The sequence below is a fragment of the Drosophila busckii genome, chromosome 2R (genome assembly GCF_011750605.1).
Source record: "Drosophila busckii strain San Diego stock center, stock number 13000-0081.31 chromosome 2R, ASM1175060v1, whole genome shotgun sequence".
NCBI lineage: Eukaryota > Metazoa > Arthropoda > Insecta > Diptera > Drosophilidae > Drosophila > Drosophila busckii.
In genome coordinates, this window is record NC_046605.1 from 5,463,204 (window position 1) to 5,482,267 (window position 19,064).

Sequence of the window (19,064 nt, forward strand, 5' to 3'; positions counted from 1 at the left end):
TTTAGCTTTGCTGTCAAAACTAAATGCTGCTTATTTAAATATTAATTCTAATTAGTTTTAAAGCAAGTTATAAATGACAAAACTAATCATATTATTTTGTTTGAATTTAAAACACAAATATGCGTTAAAAACTTTATGTTTGTTGGTTTTTGCATAACTAAGCTTAACTCAAAGTATATATTTTTATATTGTTTATATTTTATTAATAATTTCTAAAGCCACCCACTCAAGCAGCGCCTCTTGTTGCTGAGCCCTTATCAGCAAACGCGCTGCTCTACAATCAACTAAAATAAAGAGCTAAACAAAGGTTTAAATTGCGACTTAACTAAACTTTGTGGCTACGAAAATAAATTTATTAATTAGCTGAGCAAGACTTGCCGCAAGGTGAAGCATAAATTACGCATACGCAAAGACATCAATTGATATTACGTATACGCAGCGCAATGTGCAGCAGCAACAAAAAGAGCAGAAGCAGCAGCGCAATGTTGCACTTTGATAGCAAATAAGACAAGCGCTGCAGCAAACAAAAAAAAACAAATCTTTTGTTAGCCAGTGGCCCATATTTTGGGCTTAATAATTTTGACAGCGGCCCGCGGTGCAGCAGCAGCAGCAGCAAGAACGACGGCAGCAGCAGCAGCAGTTGTAATGTTGAGAGTTGGCATAAATAGCGGGAAATTGGCCAAACATACAGCGCATTTGTTTATGCCGGCAGGAGAAGAAAACTGTGCCAGATTGACGACTGTGTGTGTGTGTGTGTGGGCCATGGCAAATAAGCGAGAGTGTGTGTTGGCCTGCGGTCGTTGCTTTTGACATTTTGGCCAAAACACACACACACAGCAATATTGAAGCAACTGACGCTGCGACACGCACATGGCTTAGCGTATATAAAACGAGAGAGAGCGAGAGTGAGAGCGAGAGAGAGCGCGCGTATCCTGGCATGTGCGCAATAGTGGGAAATTCAATTTGTGGCTTTCGTGTCGCGCTATGCAGATTACGTCAAAGTAAAAAGCCCGTTTTACTCGAACGCCAGTTGCCAACGAACCTTAGAACCGAACAGTTGCCAATTGCAATGCACGCGTTCGTAGTACCATAGACAAATAAAAAAAATAAAAAAAAAAAAAACAAAAGCAAAAAAAAACACAAGAACAAATTAAATAATAAAAGCAAACAAATAAAAACGAAATCACAAATGTACAAAGTAAAAAGCAAAACATAAAAGTAAATACAGCTACACTGCAAAAATCGTAGAGCGTGTTCAAGCAGCGCCGCATGCAGACGAATACAAACACGCAAGCACACACACACACACACACACAGACACACGCACACACATACATATAGACAGACACACACAGCGCTAGAGATTGGCCAAGTGCAAGCGAAAAAAAGTTTGCGCTGCTGCGCCCAAAAATAGAGTAAAATGTGCATACAGTTGTTGTTGTTGTTGTTGTAGCTGCTGCTGCTGCTGCTGCTACTGTTGCTGTAAGGCAGGATAAAACTGAAACTAACCTACATTTTCGCGCTCTTTCGCACACTCACACACACACTAACACACTGAGACACACACACACAGCAGCAAAGTGTGACGCGCTAGCTCTCGCTCTCTCGCGCTTCCCGTCGCATAGCGAAGCAGCTAAAAAGAAATCAACAGTAAATTGTAATAACACTTCTCAGCGCTAAGGTGTGTGTTGCTGTTTCTTTGTGTGTGTGTGTGCGTTAGTATGTGTGTCAAACAATGTGCGTGCTAACGTAGTTTTTGTTGTTGTTGCCTGCCTGCTTGCCTTGGCTGCTTGCTCGCACTTCCTTGGCCAACATTGTTGCACAGACATTGCGACGATTGCGCGACTAAAATAAAAATGTAATTAATGTAAAATACACACACACACACATACACACGCATGTCTGGCTAACAACAATAATAATAATCATTGTAATAGCAAACGCAATAACAAAACAAAAGTGTGCCCAGCCGCAAAAAGAGTGAAGTAGCCGCAAAGGCAAAGCCCAAAGCAAAGCTTAAAGTGCAAAAGAAAATGTGAACGCGTCAACTTTGCATGCACAAGCGTATGCGTGTAAAAATAGTAACTAGTGCATGCTAAAGTCTATATATAGTATATATATGTGTATGTGCTCAGTGTTGTGTTGTGTTGTTGTTGTTTAACGATTACATAAATCAAATAAAGGCAGCGGCAGCATCTGCTGCTTACGCTACGCGTAGCTGCAATAAAAAGCAATTAGCTTGCATATATTTCATTTTAAGGTAAATCATAGCACAGTTCAATTTTCACTACGCCCACTATACACGCTTATACTTTGTGTGCTGTTTTGTTTTGTTTTTTGTGTTTTGTGTTGTTTGCATGCCACAACAACCAAAACTTGACTAAGCTGTAGCTGTAGCTTTGCTTGCTGCTGCTGTGTGGTGTGGTTAGGAGGGGAGTTGGGGGAGCTAGCTAGCTAGCATTGCGGTTGCGGCAGTTGCGGCAAACGTTTTGCCCATAAATTAGTGGCCTGATGTGTTGTGCACTTAACTAGCGCACGGCTCGTTCGTGTGCGCGCAATAGCAATACAAAAAAAAAGTGTAGCATAGCTTAAGGCGCAGGCCAGCAGCTTCCAAATGTATTTGTGTGTGTGTGGGCGTGTATAACTTTAAAGCCAGCCAACGGTCACGCCCAAAAGCAAAAAAAAAAAACAACAAAAAGTTGTACATATAATAAGCTTCCCCCTCAAACTCAACTCCCTGCTGACTAGTCGTATACTTAATTTCATAAAAATTTGTTAATGCGTCCGTGCTGTGCGCATTGTTGTAATAAAAACAAAGAAAAAAAATAATAATATTTTTAGGATTTGTGTGTTTTAGTGCAGGTGTGCGTTGTGCTCTGGACATGCTGCCGCTTATCGAAACGCACACAGCAAATGTAAAAGAGAGAGCGAACTGTATGTGTGTGTGTGTGTGTGTGTTTCTTTATGACTGCATTGTTGTGCCCCCAAACCTGGCAGCAGTCTTTTCAATCACGGCCTGTGACTTCCGCACACACACACACACACAGATGCTGGCAAAACTTGATATTGAATATTTTATGGCACTTCATCTAACGTTTTGCTTTATTTTTCCATTTTGCCAGCGTCAGCGGTGTCAAGAAGTTTTTGCAGGAAGCAGCAGCAGCAGCAGCAGCAGCAGCAGCAGCAGCAGCAGCAGCGGCAGCAGCTAGCAGTTTGTTTCTCACCTGGCAGCTATCAGCGCGCCAGCAACAAACAATAAACATTACAAAAGACGCGCTGAAGTAGGCAAAAGCAGAAGCGCGTGTTCGCCTTGCTGCTTGCTGTTTGTCTTTCAGCTCGTGCGCCCATTTATCAATTCTTGTAACTTACTTTACACACAACACGCTTGCAGTTCGCACACGTATGCGTATGCGTGTGTCTGTGTGTGTGCACGTGTATGCGTCAGCATCGTGTTAATTAACTTTATCTTTTGGAAATGCTTTAAGTCTTAAAGCGTGTTCATTTTCCGGCTACAGCCAACACTTGTGTCGTGTTTATCTTTATGCACGTTACGCACATACTATACGTTACGTAAACACTAACGTTACCGTTAACGTCACACACACATGTATTCACATTGTAGGTGTCTTAAGCTGCGTATTAGCGTCTCGCAATTTCCGTTTAATGACTGACTCAATTGAGTGGGTGGTCATGGGCGTAAACACACACACACACACACATGTACACACACATGCAATTGTATGTGCTTAAGCGCGTCGAAAGTTCATAAGTCGCAGCTTATTTGCGCTTAATCTTGCCTTAAATCAAAAGCTGCTTGAGCTAACTTAAGCTGCATTTGGGGTTAAAAATACTTCGATAAATTTTCTGCCCAATAAAGCTGAAATGTCAAAGCTTGAAATTTATTATGGGCATTTGAAATAAGTACACAGGCAAAGCAGCTGCAAGTTTAGCTGTAAACTATGCATATAAAAAGAAAATATATTTGTTTTGTACAAAACAATTTGCGGCTTATTTTGGTGTTGCCGCTTCAGATGTGTCCAATTGTAATTGGATTGCCAACAAAATTGTATTTAGCATTTATTTTTTTTTAATTTAAACTTGGCATTTACAAAGTCTATGCAGTTGCTTTCTATTTATTAATTTAGCAGTCTAAAGTGCCACAGAATGTCAAATCACCTTCGAGCTTGAATTAGCAGATATATATTTCCCTTTTAGAGACAATAGGCACAGCCTTAGTTGTTGTAACTAAATATTTTGAACAATTAAATCTCTTTATATGCATCGCCTGCTATGATTTGGTTTAAAAGATATTAGTCTGAATTCTTTAATAACTCCTGTGGCAGCCTTTATTATATCTTAAGGCTTTCTAATTAGCACACTTAACTTAATATATGAAAAGAATACTTTCGCTATCTATTTGATTTCATTTATTAACTATGGCAGCAGCTTTTAATTTGTTAATGAACTTACGCCACAATCAAATAACTATTTGGATTTTTATTTTCTAAATCAAGCCAAGTGCATTTAAATGAATGTGTTTAAAACACAAAGCTGTGCACTTAATGCAAATAAACTCATTTTATTACGAATAACTAGCAGAGCACACAAAACTCTAATTAAAATATGCTTGCCATAAAACTAAATGTGTATTAAAACCACTAAAATGACACACACACACACACACATAGACATAGAAATAGTAAGAGCGAGAGAGCACCGTAAATTAACTGTGGCTCTATTTCATTCAAAATTCAACATGCTTTGTACATTTTAGCAAGCTTTTAATTTTAGTTGTGCCGAAAAGTTTAGCCTACCCCAAGGCGGTTTTTACTTTTCAACGCACACAAACAAAAACCCATAGAAGAAGCAGCGCAAAGCGAACGAGCGAGCGAGTGAAAACTTTATGCATTTGTATTTAAGCAAAGCGCTCAAAACTAAAACTAATAAGATGGCCCACCCACTGATATGCTCGTTTCATTCTTTTTACAGCCACAGAGCCGCAGCCCCATCAACAACAAGAAGAACTCAAGCACAAAATGTAAGGCGAGGCACAATCAAGGCAACAAAGCAAAGCAAAGCAACAAGAAGCGCCGAGTCGCAGACAAAAGAAACATTTTGTGCTGAGCGAACCCAGAACAGAGCAGAGCCAATGCCGCTGCCATTATTGAAACGAGACGTAGTATATACTCATCATCAACTTGGCGGAGATTTGCATAAAGCTATAGCCTGAGCGAGCGAGCGAGCGAGCGAGTGAGCGAAAGGCAGCGACATGCATAAGCCGCACGTGATAAGCACAACCAATGCACAACCACTAAGCAATGTTAACAATGGCGACAATATTAACTATAAACACGACGATCTCAAACTGAAACTGAAACTCAATTCGCACTTGATGTGTGCATAGATGCGCTAAACTGTGCGTGTGTAAAGGAGCACACACACACAGACACAGAGACACACAGCAATACACCGACAATTTAAAAGCAAATCAAAGCGAGTCAGCAATAGCAAACTTAAGGCGTAAGCGTAAGCGAGTGAGCGACATGCAGCGGCGATAAAAGCGCAAGGCAGCAGCAAAGGCAACGGTAAAGGAGATAAACGACGACAATCAGTCAAAATGAGTGATGATCAACAAGCGGCGGCGGATGAAAAAGGTAAGTGATGCTGTAGTTAGTATGTAGGTATATAGGCCAACATAAAGGTATGTGTATTTGTATATAAAAGTATTGCCTAACATAAATATCGAGTATGATTTTAGCTCTGTTTGTGTGTGTGTGTGTGTGTTGGGGGCCAAATCTGCGTGCTGGGCATGCATATAAAATTAGCAAAGAGCAAGAGTCCGCCGTCAACTTCTGACACGGACACCTTTTGGCCTCCGCCAAGAAGCGAAACAAGCAAGTTGCACGCAAGCAAATGTTTCTCTCATTCACTGTCTGTATTAGTGTGTCTGTGTCTGTGTGTGTGTGTGTGTATTGGCAGTTGGGGGCGTTATGGGTGGGTGTGGCATTGCGTATATACATTTTGCGCTTTTTGCTTGCCGACTTTGGTCTTTGGGCTCATCAGCATAATTAAATAGCATTTGCTGCTCTCGCTCTTGCCTATACAGAAGCTTTGAGTGCTTGTCTGTCTCTCAGTCTGTCTGTCTCTGTGTGTGTGTGTGTGTGTGTGTGTGCAGCAGCTCAATAAAATTTGACTCGAGCTGGAATCAAATATGCTACACATACAGTTACATTTGCTTAGGTTTTTGTTTAAGGCCAAGCTGGAAGCTGCTCGAAGGCAATTTAAATAAATGATTAACTAAAAACGCAAACGCTTTGGGAGTCGCTCACTATCTCAGCTAATGACTGGCCATAAGTTACGCAACAGTTACACACACTCACACACACACACGCACACACATTCATAGCGCAATTGTTCAATTGTTGGCTTTTGGGTTGAAACAATGCACAAAGGCCGCGGCACAGGCTCTGGAGGGCTCCGGGGTCGTGGAAACTGCGACAGCGGATTACAAATATGCCAAACGGAAACGGAAACTAATTAAATATGTAGAGCAAACCATTTTGTTTTCCCTTACTTTTTTCTCGCTTTTCTTATACATACGTATACATAATTTTTTTATTTGACTTTGCTTTTGTGTGTGACTGGCGTTTACCTTGGACTGCAGGCTACTTTTATTATTTTTACCCTTCGGTTTGCCTCTGTGTGTGTGTGTGTGTCGCGTAGAGCGCCAATTCAATTTGCCTTGCGCCAGGAAGCAGCAACCAGCGGGCGGGCGGCTTCGCTCTGCGCTGCATCAAAAGAAAGTGCAGCTTCACTTTGGCAATTATGCCACAGAGCCCAGAGCAACGCAGCAGCAGCAACAATCGCTCAACAATTTTGCCAGTCACCATTGAACTTGCGCAAAGGTCTGTGTTGCAGCTGCAACTGCAACAAATTCGCTTGCAACTGGTTATTTTTTGGCTTTTCCAACTTTTATTGTGTAAAAGGCATAAGTAACTGCATAACTGTATCTGTGTGTATCTGTGTCTGTGTGCAATTTCCCCATTTTTATGGCAGCGCTGTTGCAGCGCTTTGAGAATCATTTTGCTTCCGCATGAAGATGCCACATGCTGCTGCCTGCTGCCTGCTCGACTGGCTGCCAAAGTTGTTACAATCGTGTTTGTTTTCTGTTTACATTTGCGCTTTGTCTCTGGGAGCTTTGAGACTCTCTCAGTCTGGAAGTCATATTATGCAATACTGGGAAGATGTGCGTTGGCTGCTGCTGCCGCTGCTGCTGCAGCATTTAATGTTAATGTGCGACCAACAACCGGTTGCCCATCTTCATCATCTTTTTGGGAACGCCACTCACCCACTCTCACGCTCACGCTCCCGCTCTCCCTCTCTCGCTCTCACTTGCTGACCGCATTAACCTGCCTGTCCATGTTGTTGTTGTTGTTGGCTGCTGCTGCCCATTGCCCGTTAATCTTCATCAACGAAAAGTTACACACGAACTTGATTTTCACTGCTACTTAATGACTTGTAAAGCCATCAGATTTACTTCCACCATATACATTGTATATGAATATAAAGAGATGTGTTTATGAAATGCATTTTATCTCCATCTCCAAGCATCATTACTTTTATCTCTGCTGGGCCATGATTAATATTATGAGCGCTTTGTCACCAGCAACTGAAACAAAAGGCATATTGTTATCCAAAAAACAAACGTTCGAAATTATCTATGCATAATAAAAATTAAGCAAAATGATTAGTAGGTGTATGAAATGCTGTTGCTAATGATCACAGTAGTCTCAAGATAAAGTTAAATGAATAAAATGTTTTCAAGTAAAATAGTTTGTTGGCATAAGCAGAGTTTGGTGCAAGTCTTTGGTATACCCTTTCCATAGCTAGTGTTTATACATACCAGAAATTAAATATTATACAATAGTTAAAAATATATGCCATAGAGTTGAGTTATTGTCCTATGACAAACACTTCAAAATAAAGATGTTGCTTAAGCAGCAACTTTTTCATATTCAAAATGAATATTTTACTTATGTTTGTGTCTTTGCCATTTCGTTGTCTTTAGCGACTGACTACTGTAACAAACTGTATTCAAAACTACTTTGTAATATTTGATTTTCACTTTATGAAGAAATGTTATTTAGCATTGTTTATAAACTCGCTTGCTGCAATTTGATGAAAAATTTCCAAGACGCTTTGGCTTTTGTTAAACGTTAACAATATTGTATTTGCTAAATATGTATTATGCATATTTACAGCATTAATTAATTCAAAATCAAAAGATAGTGTGACGTCATAATTGTAAGATTTGTGTATTAAAACTGTGCGGCGTGTGTTGGGCAAAGATTTTCACTCTTGTTTTTATTGGTAACAGCTGAACGAGTTGTTGTTGCTGCTGCTGCTGCTGCTGTTGAAGTAGCCTTTATGTAAGCAATATGTTGTTATTGTTGTTAGTATGTGAATTTGAGGGGAGTGGAATTGCTGTTTTGTTTATGTTATTTTGGCTTTGCTTGTATCCAAATGTATAACTATTAATTGATTTGGCAAGCGGCGAGCCGCGATCAGATCGCTTGACTTGCACAACAGAAAGCAGACGGCTCCGGCCAGTTAGATAGATGCATAACAAGCGCTTCGGCTTCAGCTTCAGCTTCACATGGCCAGCAACTAATTTGAATTGTTTTGTTGTGGATGTTGCGGTTGTTGCATGTGGGCACCAATCAGTAAAAGTGGTTAATGAAAATTGCCGCCCCTACTTGCGGCTCAGTGAGTGCTAATGAAAGCTCTCGCTGTGGTGCTCTGCTCTGCTCTGTGGCTAATCAAGAGCGAAGCTCTAACAATGGACAGCAGCAGCTGCAGATACTGTTACAGTTACGACAGCTGTGGCAAGCAGCAGCAGCAGCAGAGAAATGCGGGCAGTGGCCATGACCTCCTCCACTCTCTGATGTAAGAATGCGAATGCGAGAAAATGAGCGGCAAATCAACAAAAAATATTTATACATATATAAGAGCTGGGGCAACAACAATTTCGCCAACGTTGCAACAGCAACAGCAGCAGCAGCAGCAGAGGCGGCATGACAAGTTTATTTTTGATGATGATGCTGCTTGCCACAGCCAAAAACAGTTGCAGCGGTTGTGGCAAGTGGCAAGTGGCTGTGCTGCAAGTCTTAACCCCATTGCTAAGCAATTTAACAAATGATATGCAAGCAACAAAATGTCAAGCAATATGAAATTGTTATTTGTCAGCTCAGATTGCAAAAATGCAATTTGCTGTTGAAAATTTAAATAAATTCATTTACAGCATGTACTTCCTGTCAATTTAATTTATTTATTGAACTTGCGTAAAAACGAAAGTTAATTGCATTTAATTTAATAGTTATTGCTATGTTTTTAAAGTGTAAATTGTAAAATCTGCTGCCTCATTTGCCTCATTGAGTTTTGCACTTGGCATATAAATTTAGCAAATTGAGCGCGTTGACAACATAATTACTTGGAAATATTTCATGCATTGACGTTTAACGGGTTAACCGAAATGCCCCAAAACGCAAAAGCAAAAGCAAAAGGGTTTGGCCAATAAAAGCAAAAGCGAAGCCAAAACATACCGAAGGCATCCAAGCCAGGCGGTGGTTATGCAAGTTGTTGCCATGTTGACGATGTTGTTGTTGTTGTTGTTGTTGTTGCTGTTGTCGCTGTTTATGTTGTATAAGGCTCAGGGGCAGCAGCAGCAGCAGCAGCATAAACAACGACAACAACAATAAACACATTGATGGCAAAAGGAATTGCCAATAGGAAGTTCATATCAATGGCAATATTACCATAAGCAAATACAATCAAAATAACGGTTAACGACTTAAGCAGCAACAATAACAACAGCAGCAGCAGCAGCAACAACAAGGGCGACTAAGCCCTGGGCCAACTGGTCGATCAACTTGCATATTAATTTGATTTTCGTTTTAACAAAAATATTAAAAAAATATAAATTTAAACTTGGCTGGCTGAAGATTTTCACTAAATGTGCATGAAAGTGGAGCAAAACCAAAACAAAATAACAATGTGACTGGAGAGAGAGCGAGCATCTCGCTCAGCATCGCTCAGCGGGGCTGTTAACAAGTTTTGCGAAAAAAATAATAAAGGGCGCTCCAGGTGTGAGAGGTCAACACTCTCTCGATCAAACGAAACGAAATGAAATGGAAAACGAAACCATGTGGCCTTCAATGGGTCTGGCGTCTAGGCCATGATCTTCGTTTCTCGCTCTCGCTCTCTAGCTGTCGCTGCCGCTGCTGCTGCTGCTGCTGCTGGCAACCTGTAGATAATCTCACTGGCACTTGCCTTGGCGCAGTCGCAGCCGCACTTACATAACCCAGCGCCAAGCCAAGCCAAGCCAAGTCATCTTGGCTGCGCGCGTATAAAAACACGTTGCCTTGCTAACTGGCGAATCATTTACGGTTTGTCGTTGTCGCCCAGCAGACGACCCAACCAATTGGCAATCCTTTGGCAGCGCACTCAACCCACATAAGCAACATGGCAGCGTACTTTATTGTGAGTCTCCGAGCACCAAGCTCCCAACTAAGACTTGGCTAATTCCACTCTCTCCTCTTTAGCTGAGCATGCTACTGCTCGCCAGCTCGACGACGTGGGGCAAACCCACCTTTGGCAAGGAGCACGTACATATTCGCATTCATCTGCCAGAAGGCGGCGGTGGTGGACATGATCATGGACATAGCGGTGGCGGCGGTGACTTTTCTGCCTACGAGATTCACGATCATGGACATGGAGGACATGGCGGCGGCGGCGGCGGAATTGGTTACAGTGCAGGTGGCGGCGGAGGCGGTCATGTAAGCACCTTTGCTGTCATTACTGAAAATCACGGCGCCGGCGGAGCTGCGCATGGACACGGCTACAGCGCCGGCGGCGGTGGCGGACATTACTCTAGTGCCCACGACGATTCCAAGATTGCAGCCATTGCAGCTGCAGCTGGCTCCAGCTCTGGACACGGACACGGCTACAGCAGCGGCGGCGGACATGGATACAGCAGTGGTGGACATGGAGGCGGCAGCGGTGTTGCTCATATTGCTGCAATTGCTGCCAGCTCAGACTCCTCCTCACATGGCGGTTACAGCAGCGGTGGCTACAGCAGCGGAGGCGGCGGCCACGGTGGTGGACACGATGATGCTCATATTGCTGCCATTGCTGCTGCATCTGCTGCTTCTTCTTCCTCCTCACACAGCTCACATGGACATGGCGATGGCGGCTATAGCAGCAGCTACAGTGCGCCCGCCAGCAGCTATGGAGTTCCTGCTGTTACATATGGTGCTCCTGCGCCCAGCTATGGTGCTCCAGCTTCCACTTATGGCGCTCCTGCTGCCACCTATGGTGCTCCTGCCAGCAGCTACGGTGCTCCCGCTAGCGGCGGCTGGACTGGCTCCGGTTCCGGCTCCAGCTACAGCTCGAGCTCAAGCGGCGGTTACAGCAGCTATAACAGCGGCGATGTGAGTGGTTATAGCGGCTACAGCGGCGGCGATGCTGGTGGCTCACATGATACCATTGCTGTTGCGGCAGCTGCTGCTGGTGGCTCATCCCACTCGAGCGGCGGCGGCGGCGGTGGCTACAATTACGGCCAGTCCTCCGGCGGCTGGTCTTAAGTTTTAAGCATCTTTGGCCATTGGTCGTCTAGTCTATGTTCATGTTCATGGCTTCGTTTACATCATCATCCGCATCTTCATACGTACGCATCTGCATCTGCATTCGCATTCGCTTCCCGTATTTATATAATTTGCCCATTTCAAATTTAGAGAGGGGAATAACTCTTCTCCCCCCTCTTGCTAACGTTATGTTGATGTACAAAATAAAATATGTAGTGTTATAATTTAAAATCATTATGTCGTGTTGTCTAGCCCACGTAGCTACGTGTGGACAGTTATGAGATTATGTCAGACTGGGGTGAAAGTGCGATGGGCTCCAAAGAAAAAAAATAAATACAAAGTTAGCCCACAGTGGCAATTGAGCGCCATCAAGAGTTCATTGGTGAACATTTATTTGGAACGTAACTTCAACAGCTTTAAAATACAATAAGCTGTATTTAATTGTAATTGAGGGAGTATTAATTGCTGAAATTAATTAAATGATCAATTGTTATGGCAACGATTTTTTTTAGGAGTGCAATTTTCAATGGCTTCTATTTTTGCTTAGCTATAGAATTTAAATGCAAGTGCATACTTCATTAAAAAGCCTATTCTCTACTCTCTTTTATAAATGAAAGAATGTCGTGCCAAAGTTTTTATTCCTATTTTTATATTTCAGCTACCAATTATCCGAAATAAATAAATCGTTAGCGTATTTTTTTCAATGACAGTCATTTTTATTGTAAAAAGCTGAGTTGATTTTTTTTCTAAAATAGCTTTTTATGCTAGCACTTAATCCAAACATATTCCAAATCTAAAAACTGCGCATTCATACAAATTAGTTAACATCTGCTGTACATTAAGCATTCAATTGACAATAATGAAATGCTTAAATAATTTGATAGTTCTTTAGTTTTACAACCGTCTGCCCTCCTCTTGCTCGCGTCTCTTCACTGGCGTCACAACGGTACGAGAATAAAAATCGTATATTGTAAAATAAAAGGCAGTGACCACACCAGACTTGTATAATGTCGGCAGCATGCCCTTGTAGAAACCCTTGATGCCTTCCTTTCTAATCAGACTGCGCACACAGAGCGAAAATGTATTGCACTTGGGATTCTTGCCAAATGTCTGCCTGTCATGGTGTATGGGCGCCAGCTGCAGGCGCTTCTTTATCAAGTCGGCTGGATAGATAAGCATTTTGGAGATCATGCCCGCAAGCGCACCGTTCATAAACAGAAAGGCACCGTTTATAATACCCTCTGGATTGGGCTTTTCCGTCCAATACTCTTGCGCTTTTACCACCAGGCGATTAAAAAACTTGTAGACTAAAAAATTGGTGCCCACCAGCGGAAAGATTTGCATCAGCGTTAGCCACAATCCGCCAGTAACGCCTCGAATGCCTTCCCTACGATAAACTCTTGCGACGCCGCTGAGCGGACGCAGCCTGCCCGACCTCGAATGCGGATCAGCGGCAACAACGCGCGTACGTATGACGTCAAAAGGCTGCGATGCAATTGTGCCCATGCAACCCGCCAGGCCACCACAAATAAATATAACACGGTTGCGATGGTTCTCATAGTAATCGTAATTGGTGGCAGCCGCATGAAATTGCTCATAGGACCAGAACTGCACAATCGCGTAGGTCACACTCATCACCTGACCGGCCGTGTGTCCTTTCCAAAAGCCACGTAAGCCCTCTTCGCGAAAGATTGTGGTGACCGCATGCCAGAAGCCCACATATTTGGACCAGCGTTCGCCCTTGCGTAATGGTTCGACCTGCAGTTGAAAACGTATCTTGAGCACATCGAAAGGTTGGGCAAAAAACCGCGTGATGCAACCAGCAAGTCCGCCTCCAATTGCCTGCAATGTCTGCACATGTGTAGAGTTCCTCTTCTTCGTTGTCATCTGGGTTATATGAAGCTTAATGAATAGTGCACATTTTATAATTTATAATAAATTTGAATTTCAAATATATATACATATACATATATATATATATTATAGCTATGACAGTTTATTAAGTATACGCTTTCTTTGCTTTCAGTTGCCAAACATCAAGTTGTTGCCTACACGCAAAAGTCGCAGGTCAAGCACGAGAATCGTCACATTCAATTGGTGCGCGAGTATGGCTTTCATCCGCGCACCAAGGCCTCCGTGGAGGATGGCGATGTGTTGCCTAGAAAGTTCGAGCCCTTTCCGGAGAATATGTACGGCAAGCCGCTCGAGGAGATTGACACCTTCATATACGAGGAGGTAAGCGCATTCATTCATTCATTCATATCCATATAAGCGTGAAAATGGCAAGCAAAACACATACACACACATACATAACATACATATATGTATATACATAAGTGAAAAGGAAAACTGAACACAAAATGAAATAAAATATGTAAATAAAAATGTTGCATTTGGCTCATTGCCATTTCCATCACTTTGAGCCTCATTCCACATTCCCTTTAATTAATAAGTCACACAGGGTGTTCTGCTCGCTGCCGCCGCCTCACCTCACCATTCCATACATAGGTAGCACAACAACCGCCCAACCCACCCACCCTGTCAGGCAGCCCACACTTACTGTTTGTGTCGCAAGTGGCACAGACGGAAATGGAACGCGCTGTTGCTGACGTCGGTTGTCGTTGTTGCTCTTGTTGTTGCTTTTTGTTGCAAAATGCAAACGACTTAATGAAAATGAATGCGCTTTTGATGCCAAACTGAGGTTAATGGAAATGCAAACGACTAGAACAGCCCTCGTGGGCCACTTGTAAGCCATATCCAAAAGCGACAAGGATATCAGCATAACCGTATAGCGTAGCGCGCGCTAGTTTAATTTGAAAAGTGAGAGCAAATTTAGCAACGCCAATACAAACACATCTACTAAGCTTTGTATATATGTATGTGTGTGGTGTGTGTGTGTGTAGTGATGGCAAGGAAATGGGTCAGGTAGTAAGTTTGCCTTTAAAAAAGGCAGCGCAATGTGACAATATATACGTGACGGCGCTGGGCTTAAATAAACTGTTACTACCCACCCAACTAGTGTATGGCCAGCGTTTTATACAGCAGCCAGGCACTGGACAAATTACAGACGAACATGCAAGTTTACTCAAGACTTGGCGGCGTTCCATTATACACACAGTCACGGGTGGTGGCCAAATATTTTCAACTAACGCTCATAGTTTGTGGCTGGGGGCTGTTGGTAGCGGGTCAACCTAAACATGCATTCAAAGTGGACACACACATACAAACCTGTGTGTACATAAGAGTGCCGCAATGTTGCCATACATTCGCACACTTGCATGGCAATGCCTACACACTCACACATACATTGTTTGTATTGCGTGTATGTGTGTGTTGAGTGACAAATGTAGGCAAACTAAACAAGCCGAGGGAACGGAAAATCAAAGTGCTTAATAGCCTTTAAATACGTCCACTCTCCCCAAGACTACAAGCTTTTCGTGATAAGATTCGCCGCAGCAAATCCTAGCTACAAGCGTTCTCACAAGTTTTCAGTTTGTGCACTTAAAATGTACACATACTTATCCTTAAGCTCTACTGCGGCCAACCATAGCACATGCAAATTTACAAAGCAAACACACACACATACACAGCCAGACATGTACTGTGAAGAGCTGGAGAATTGGGCAAACAGCCACCCAATTGTAATTTTTGCTTGCTACATTAAAATTTTTGCTTAGTCGTCCGAATGTAGTTTATGTGTGACAAACGACCTTGTGGGCGGGGCAAGACTAGCCTTTAGCAAACTATTAGCCGGCAGGAAATCACAGCAATAATGCTTGATTAAGGCAACATTGCCATCCGTTGCGCTGCGCCAACAACAGGCCAACGGAGATCGATAATTATAATTTTCTGCCATCCAAGCTCTGATTTTGTATTGAGTAATTAATGCAGCTGCTTTCCCTCCAGGGGACAACATTCAGTTAATCCATAGACATCCAGCATTTCAGTCTCATCAAATACACATTCACTCACGTGTGCACCATACTACTATACAAGTATGGAGAATAGGGTTATGTTGAATAAGCACGCTTGATTTTTTTTTCGCTCAATAATTTAACACAGTTTAGTTTCGTTTCTTTTGGAACTTTTATGGTTAACCAGTAATTTATTGAAAGCAATCTCAAACTTGAATGCTTAAAGTGAATTTTTAAATGCACAATTTTTTTTCTTGTGTGAAAAGTCGTTTTCTAAATTACTTCGGGCTATTTGTTGCCCAGTCGGCTTCCTCATATTGTTTGTCAAAAGTTCCTGCAAATAAACAATAAAAAAGCAGAATTAGTTTGGCAAATCAATACCTAAGCGAGCCGCATGTATCTAGCGCTCCGCTGGGCAATGACACTTACCATTCAATGGGCGATTGGAGTCGTCTACTTGGAACGTGCACGCATCTTCCTGCGCTTACGCTTCAACCTACGCATACGCTTCTTACGCCACTGCAAAATGCACAAAAACACAATTAAATTACAATCAAGTTAATTACAGCACTTTAAACACAATATTTTTTCTTATATGCACTTTCTATCTTTTATATGTAGATTTTTTTTATACCTTAGCTCTCATTTTCCTTGTTGTCTCGAAGACGGTCTGAGAACGAAAGAACGAATTGAAAACGGAAGTTAACGAATACAGTTCGCGTGGCCCGTTTGACAGCTCGTTTCAGTGTTGTAAGGGCGAGCAATACTATCGTTGCTTGCAAAATATTTGACTTATCGATGTTTGGTGGGTGACCATCGGTGGAGATAATAAATATTTTAATTGCGACACACTAAAAAATATAGTGAAAATACAAAAATATTATACAAAAGGGATATAAAAATTATGTCTTTTAAAGTGTGATACTCAAGACCATAAAAAACCACCTTCTCCTAATGTTGGCAACAACTACTATTTATATATGACATATTTCATCAATATGAATTCTTTGAACTTATATTAAATTTTACACTATATCTAAAAAATTATAAAAAAGACAGATATTGACAAAGTAGAAGGCAATTCTTAGTTTATATTATTAATTATATTATATTATATAAACATCGTAAGCATAGACACACACAGTGTTGACAAATGCATTTAGCTATGGTCACACCGGTGAAACCCGTTTCAAATGACACATATCATCCAAAATGAAATATAAAATAGCGCGCAACAGAAAGTTCACGCTAACAGCAAATAATGCAACACATTACCGTCTTGTACAATAATAAATCCATTAAAAGGATTGAAATTTAATAAATATCGCACGTAACCAAACATTTTAAAAGCTTTTGTAAGAAAGCTTTATTATGAAGTTCAAACTGAATTCCTTCTGCGTTAAGTGCATCTTTAGTATCGATACTTTGTATTCCGTGGAATCATGTGCAATAATATTGTGGATAACAGTTGCTGGTTGTTGAAACACAGAGCTAATTTCGATAAATTGATTGTTCTGGCGGTTAGCGGTACAATATTGAAAATTTGACGCCAAAATTATTCCAAAATGTTTGCTGATTGAAACTAACAAGAGCTTCCTTTTGTTCATTTCAGACATTTTGTGTTGTGTCCAAGCGATTCCGCAAGAACTATATACACCGCTTTACAGGGACAAAGAGTTTATTCCTTTTCCATCCATGGAGTCCCTGGCGACGCGTGTGTGTCTACATTGCAACGAATCAATTCTTCGACTATTGTGTTATGGCAACCATTCTATTCAACTGCATATTCCTAGCCATGACCGAGACTGTGGAGGAAGCTGAGTAAGTCGAGCAAGCAAGCAATTATTAAAATTTAATAACAAATATACGTACGTTTTAAATTAGGTACATCTTCCTAGCCATTTACTCAATTGAGATGGTAATCAAAATAATTGCCAAAGGCTTTTTGCTCAACAAGTACACGTATTTGCGAAATCCATGGAATTGGCTGGACTTTGTGGTCATAACCAGCGGTTATGCGACCATTGGCATGGAGGTGGGCAATCTGGCGGGATTGCGGACGTTTCGCGTGCTGCGCGCACTTAAAACCGTTTCTATAATGCCTGGTTTAAAGACTATTATCAATGCATTGCTGCATTCCTTTCGCCAATTGGCTGAGGTCATGACGCTGACAATATTCTGCCTTATGGTGTTTGCGCTCTTTGCGCTACAGGTGTATATGGGTGAGCTGCGCAACAAATGCGTGCGCACTGTGCCCGCTGATTGGAATAACGTCTCGCATCTGGACTGGCAAATGTATTATACTCTTTAGATAAATACATAGAACTTAATAAGCAGCTTTTAATTTCTTGCAGTTGGGTTAACGACACGGACAATTGGCTATACGATGAGGATGAACTGCCCATGCTGTGCGGCAATTTGACTGGCGCACGTCACTGCCCTCTCGGCTTCATGTGCATATGTGTTGGCGAGAATCCCAATCATGGCTACACAAACTTTGACAACTTTATGTGGTCCATGCTAACAACTTTCCAGCTCATTACGCTGGACTACTGGGAAAATGTTTACAATATGGTGCTAGCCACTTGCGGTCCCATGAGCGTATCCTTCTTTACAGTGGTTGTATTCTTTGGCTCATTCTATTTGATTAATCTAATGCTGGCCGTAGTTGCCTTGAGCTATGAGGAAGAAGCCGAAATAACAAACGAGGTGCGTAGCAAAAATTATTGTTAAAGTGTACAATCTTAAGACTGTTCATTGCAGGAACGCAAAAAAGATTTGCTGGATCATCGCGATGATTCTACATTTAGCTTTGATCCCTCAGTGCTCAACGTCAAGAAACTAAATAAAAACAGCAAGAAAAAACTTGATTCACGCAAAGGTGTGTTATTGGCCTCCTATAGCAAGAAAAAGACGCGTCGAAAAAAGGTCAAAGGTGCTAAGGATAATATCAGCACCAATGGCAGCAATGGCGTTGAGCAGGAGCGTAATAGATCGAACTCGGCGACGCCTAGTCCAGGCCCTAGTCCACGTCACAGCGCTGTGGAGCGTCCTTCGGCATTAACGCTGCAGGCTCAGCAACAATACCAGGAAATGGAGCTACAGCAGCAGCTGGTGAAGGCGGAGCCAGCAAGCACACCGCCGCAGCAACAAAAGTCACGCATAAGCTTTAAGGAGAGCAATGTAAAGAATCCCAATATGCTGTATCCTTCAGACTACAAGGGCCAGCTGATGACAAGCAGTCGTCAGACCAGCTCAAATTCCAGTGGCGGTGGTGTGAATCGCGAGTCTTCACAGGACGACTCGGGAGTTGTGGATGATCATGAGGAGCAGGATACGGTCAATGAAATGGGTCATGTATCTACAGTGGAGCTAGCGCTATCGCCACGAGAGGTGCGGATCATCAAATGCAATGGCAATATAGCGCGCATAAAGAATCATAATGTTTATGCGCTGCATCAAGAGTTCTCCTCCGAGGTGGTGGTCATAGGTGCGTATAATAGTCAAT

General features: G+C 42.1%; 3 protein-coding genes and 1 long non-coding RNA gene across 12 annotated transcripts in view; 2 read left to right on the forward strand and 2 right to left on the reverse strand.

Annotated features, from left to right (window-relative positions):
• The first annotated feature begins 1,166 nt into the window (after positions 1 to 1,166).
• Positions 1,167 to 19,064, forward strand: part of LOC108596329 (sodium channel protein 60E) — a 30,943-nt gene continuing 13,045 nt past the window's right edge. For 4 of the 9 annotated variants that reach the window (XM_017981962.1, XM_017981955.1, XM_017981963.1 and 1 more), the window contains exons 1-7: positions 1,171 to 2,260; positions 4,990 to 5,654; positions 13,669 to 13,877; positions 17,169 to 17,377; positions 17,441 to 17,851; positions 17,911 to 18,265; positions 18,320 to 19,046. In XM_017981962.1, coding sequence (XP_017837451.1) covers positions 5,618 to 5,654; positions 13,669 to 13,877; positions 17,169 to 17,377; positions 17,441 to 17,851; positions 17,911 to 18,265; positions 18,320 to 19,046 — 1,948 coding nt within the window. In that variant the 5' untranslated portion in view covers positions 1,171 to 2,260; positions 4,990 to 5,617. Of the gene's footprint in view, positions 2,261 to 4,989; positions 5,655 to 13,668; positions 13,878 to 17,168; positions 17,378 to 17,440; positions 17,852 to 17,910; positions 18,266 to 18,319; positions 19,047 to 19,064 lie in introns of all 9 variants that reach the window. The other 5 variants (XM_017981959.1, XM_017981956.1, XM_017981960.1 and 2 more) reach the window with 5 other exon arrangements.
• On the forward strand, positions 10,485 to 11,642 carry LOC117134704 (glycine-rich cell wall structural protein 1.8). Its single transcript, XM_033293212.1, has 2 exons — positions 10,485 to 10,539; positions 10,602 to 11,642. The coding sequence occupies exons 1-2, from the start codon at positions 10,522 to 10,524 to the stop codon at positions 11,640 to 11,642; spliced, it is 1,059 nt and encodes a 352-aa protein (XP_033149103.1). The 5' UTR covers positions 10,485 to 10,521.
• On the reverse strand, positions 12,358 to 13,581 carry LOC108596330 (mitochondrial thiamine pyrophosphate carrier). The gene has a single exon (XM_017981965.2). It carries the CDS (start codon positions 13,527 to 13,529, stop codon positions 12,537 to 12,539), a length of 993 nt encoding a protein of 330 aa, XP_017837454.1. The 5' UTR covers positions 13,530 to 13,581; the 3' UTR covers positions 12,358 to 12,536.
• On the reverse strand, positions 15,710 to 16,299 carry LOC108596331. Its single transcript, XR_001915042.1, has 3 exons — positions 16,191 to 16,299; positions 15,986 to 16,075; positions 15,710 to 15,890 (listed from the first exon to the last, which is right to left on the reverse strand). It is a non-coding gene; the product is annotated as an uncharacterized LOC108596331 (long non-coding RNA).

Coding starts and splice junctions, on each gene's coding strand:
- LOC108596330 (XM_017981965.2), bottom strand. CDS start 13,529: ATGACAACGAAGAAGAGGAACTCTACACATGTGCAGACATTGCAGGCA.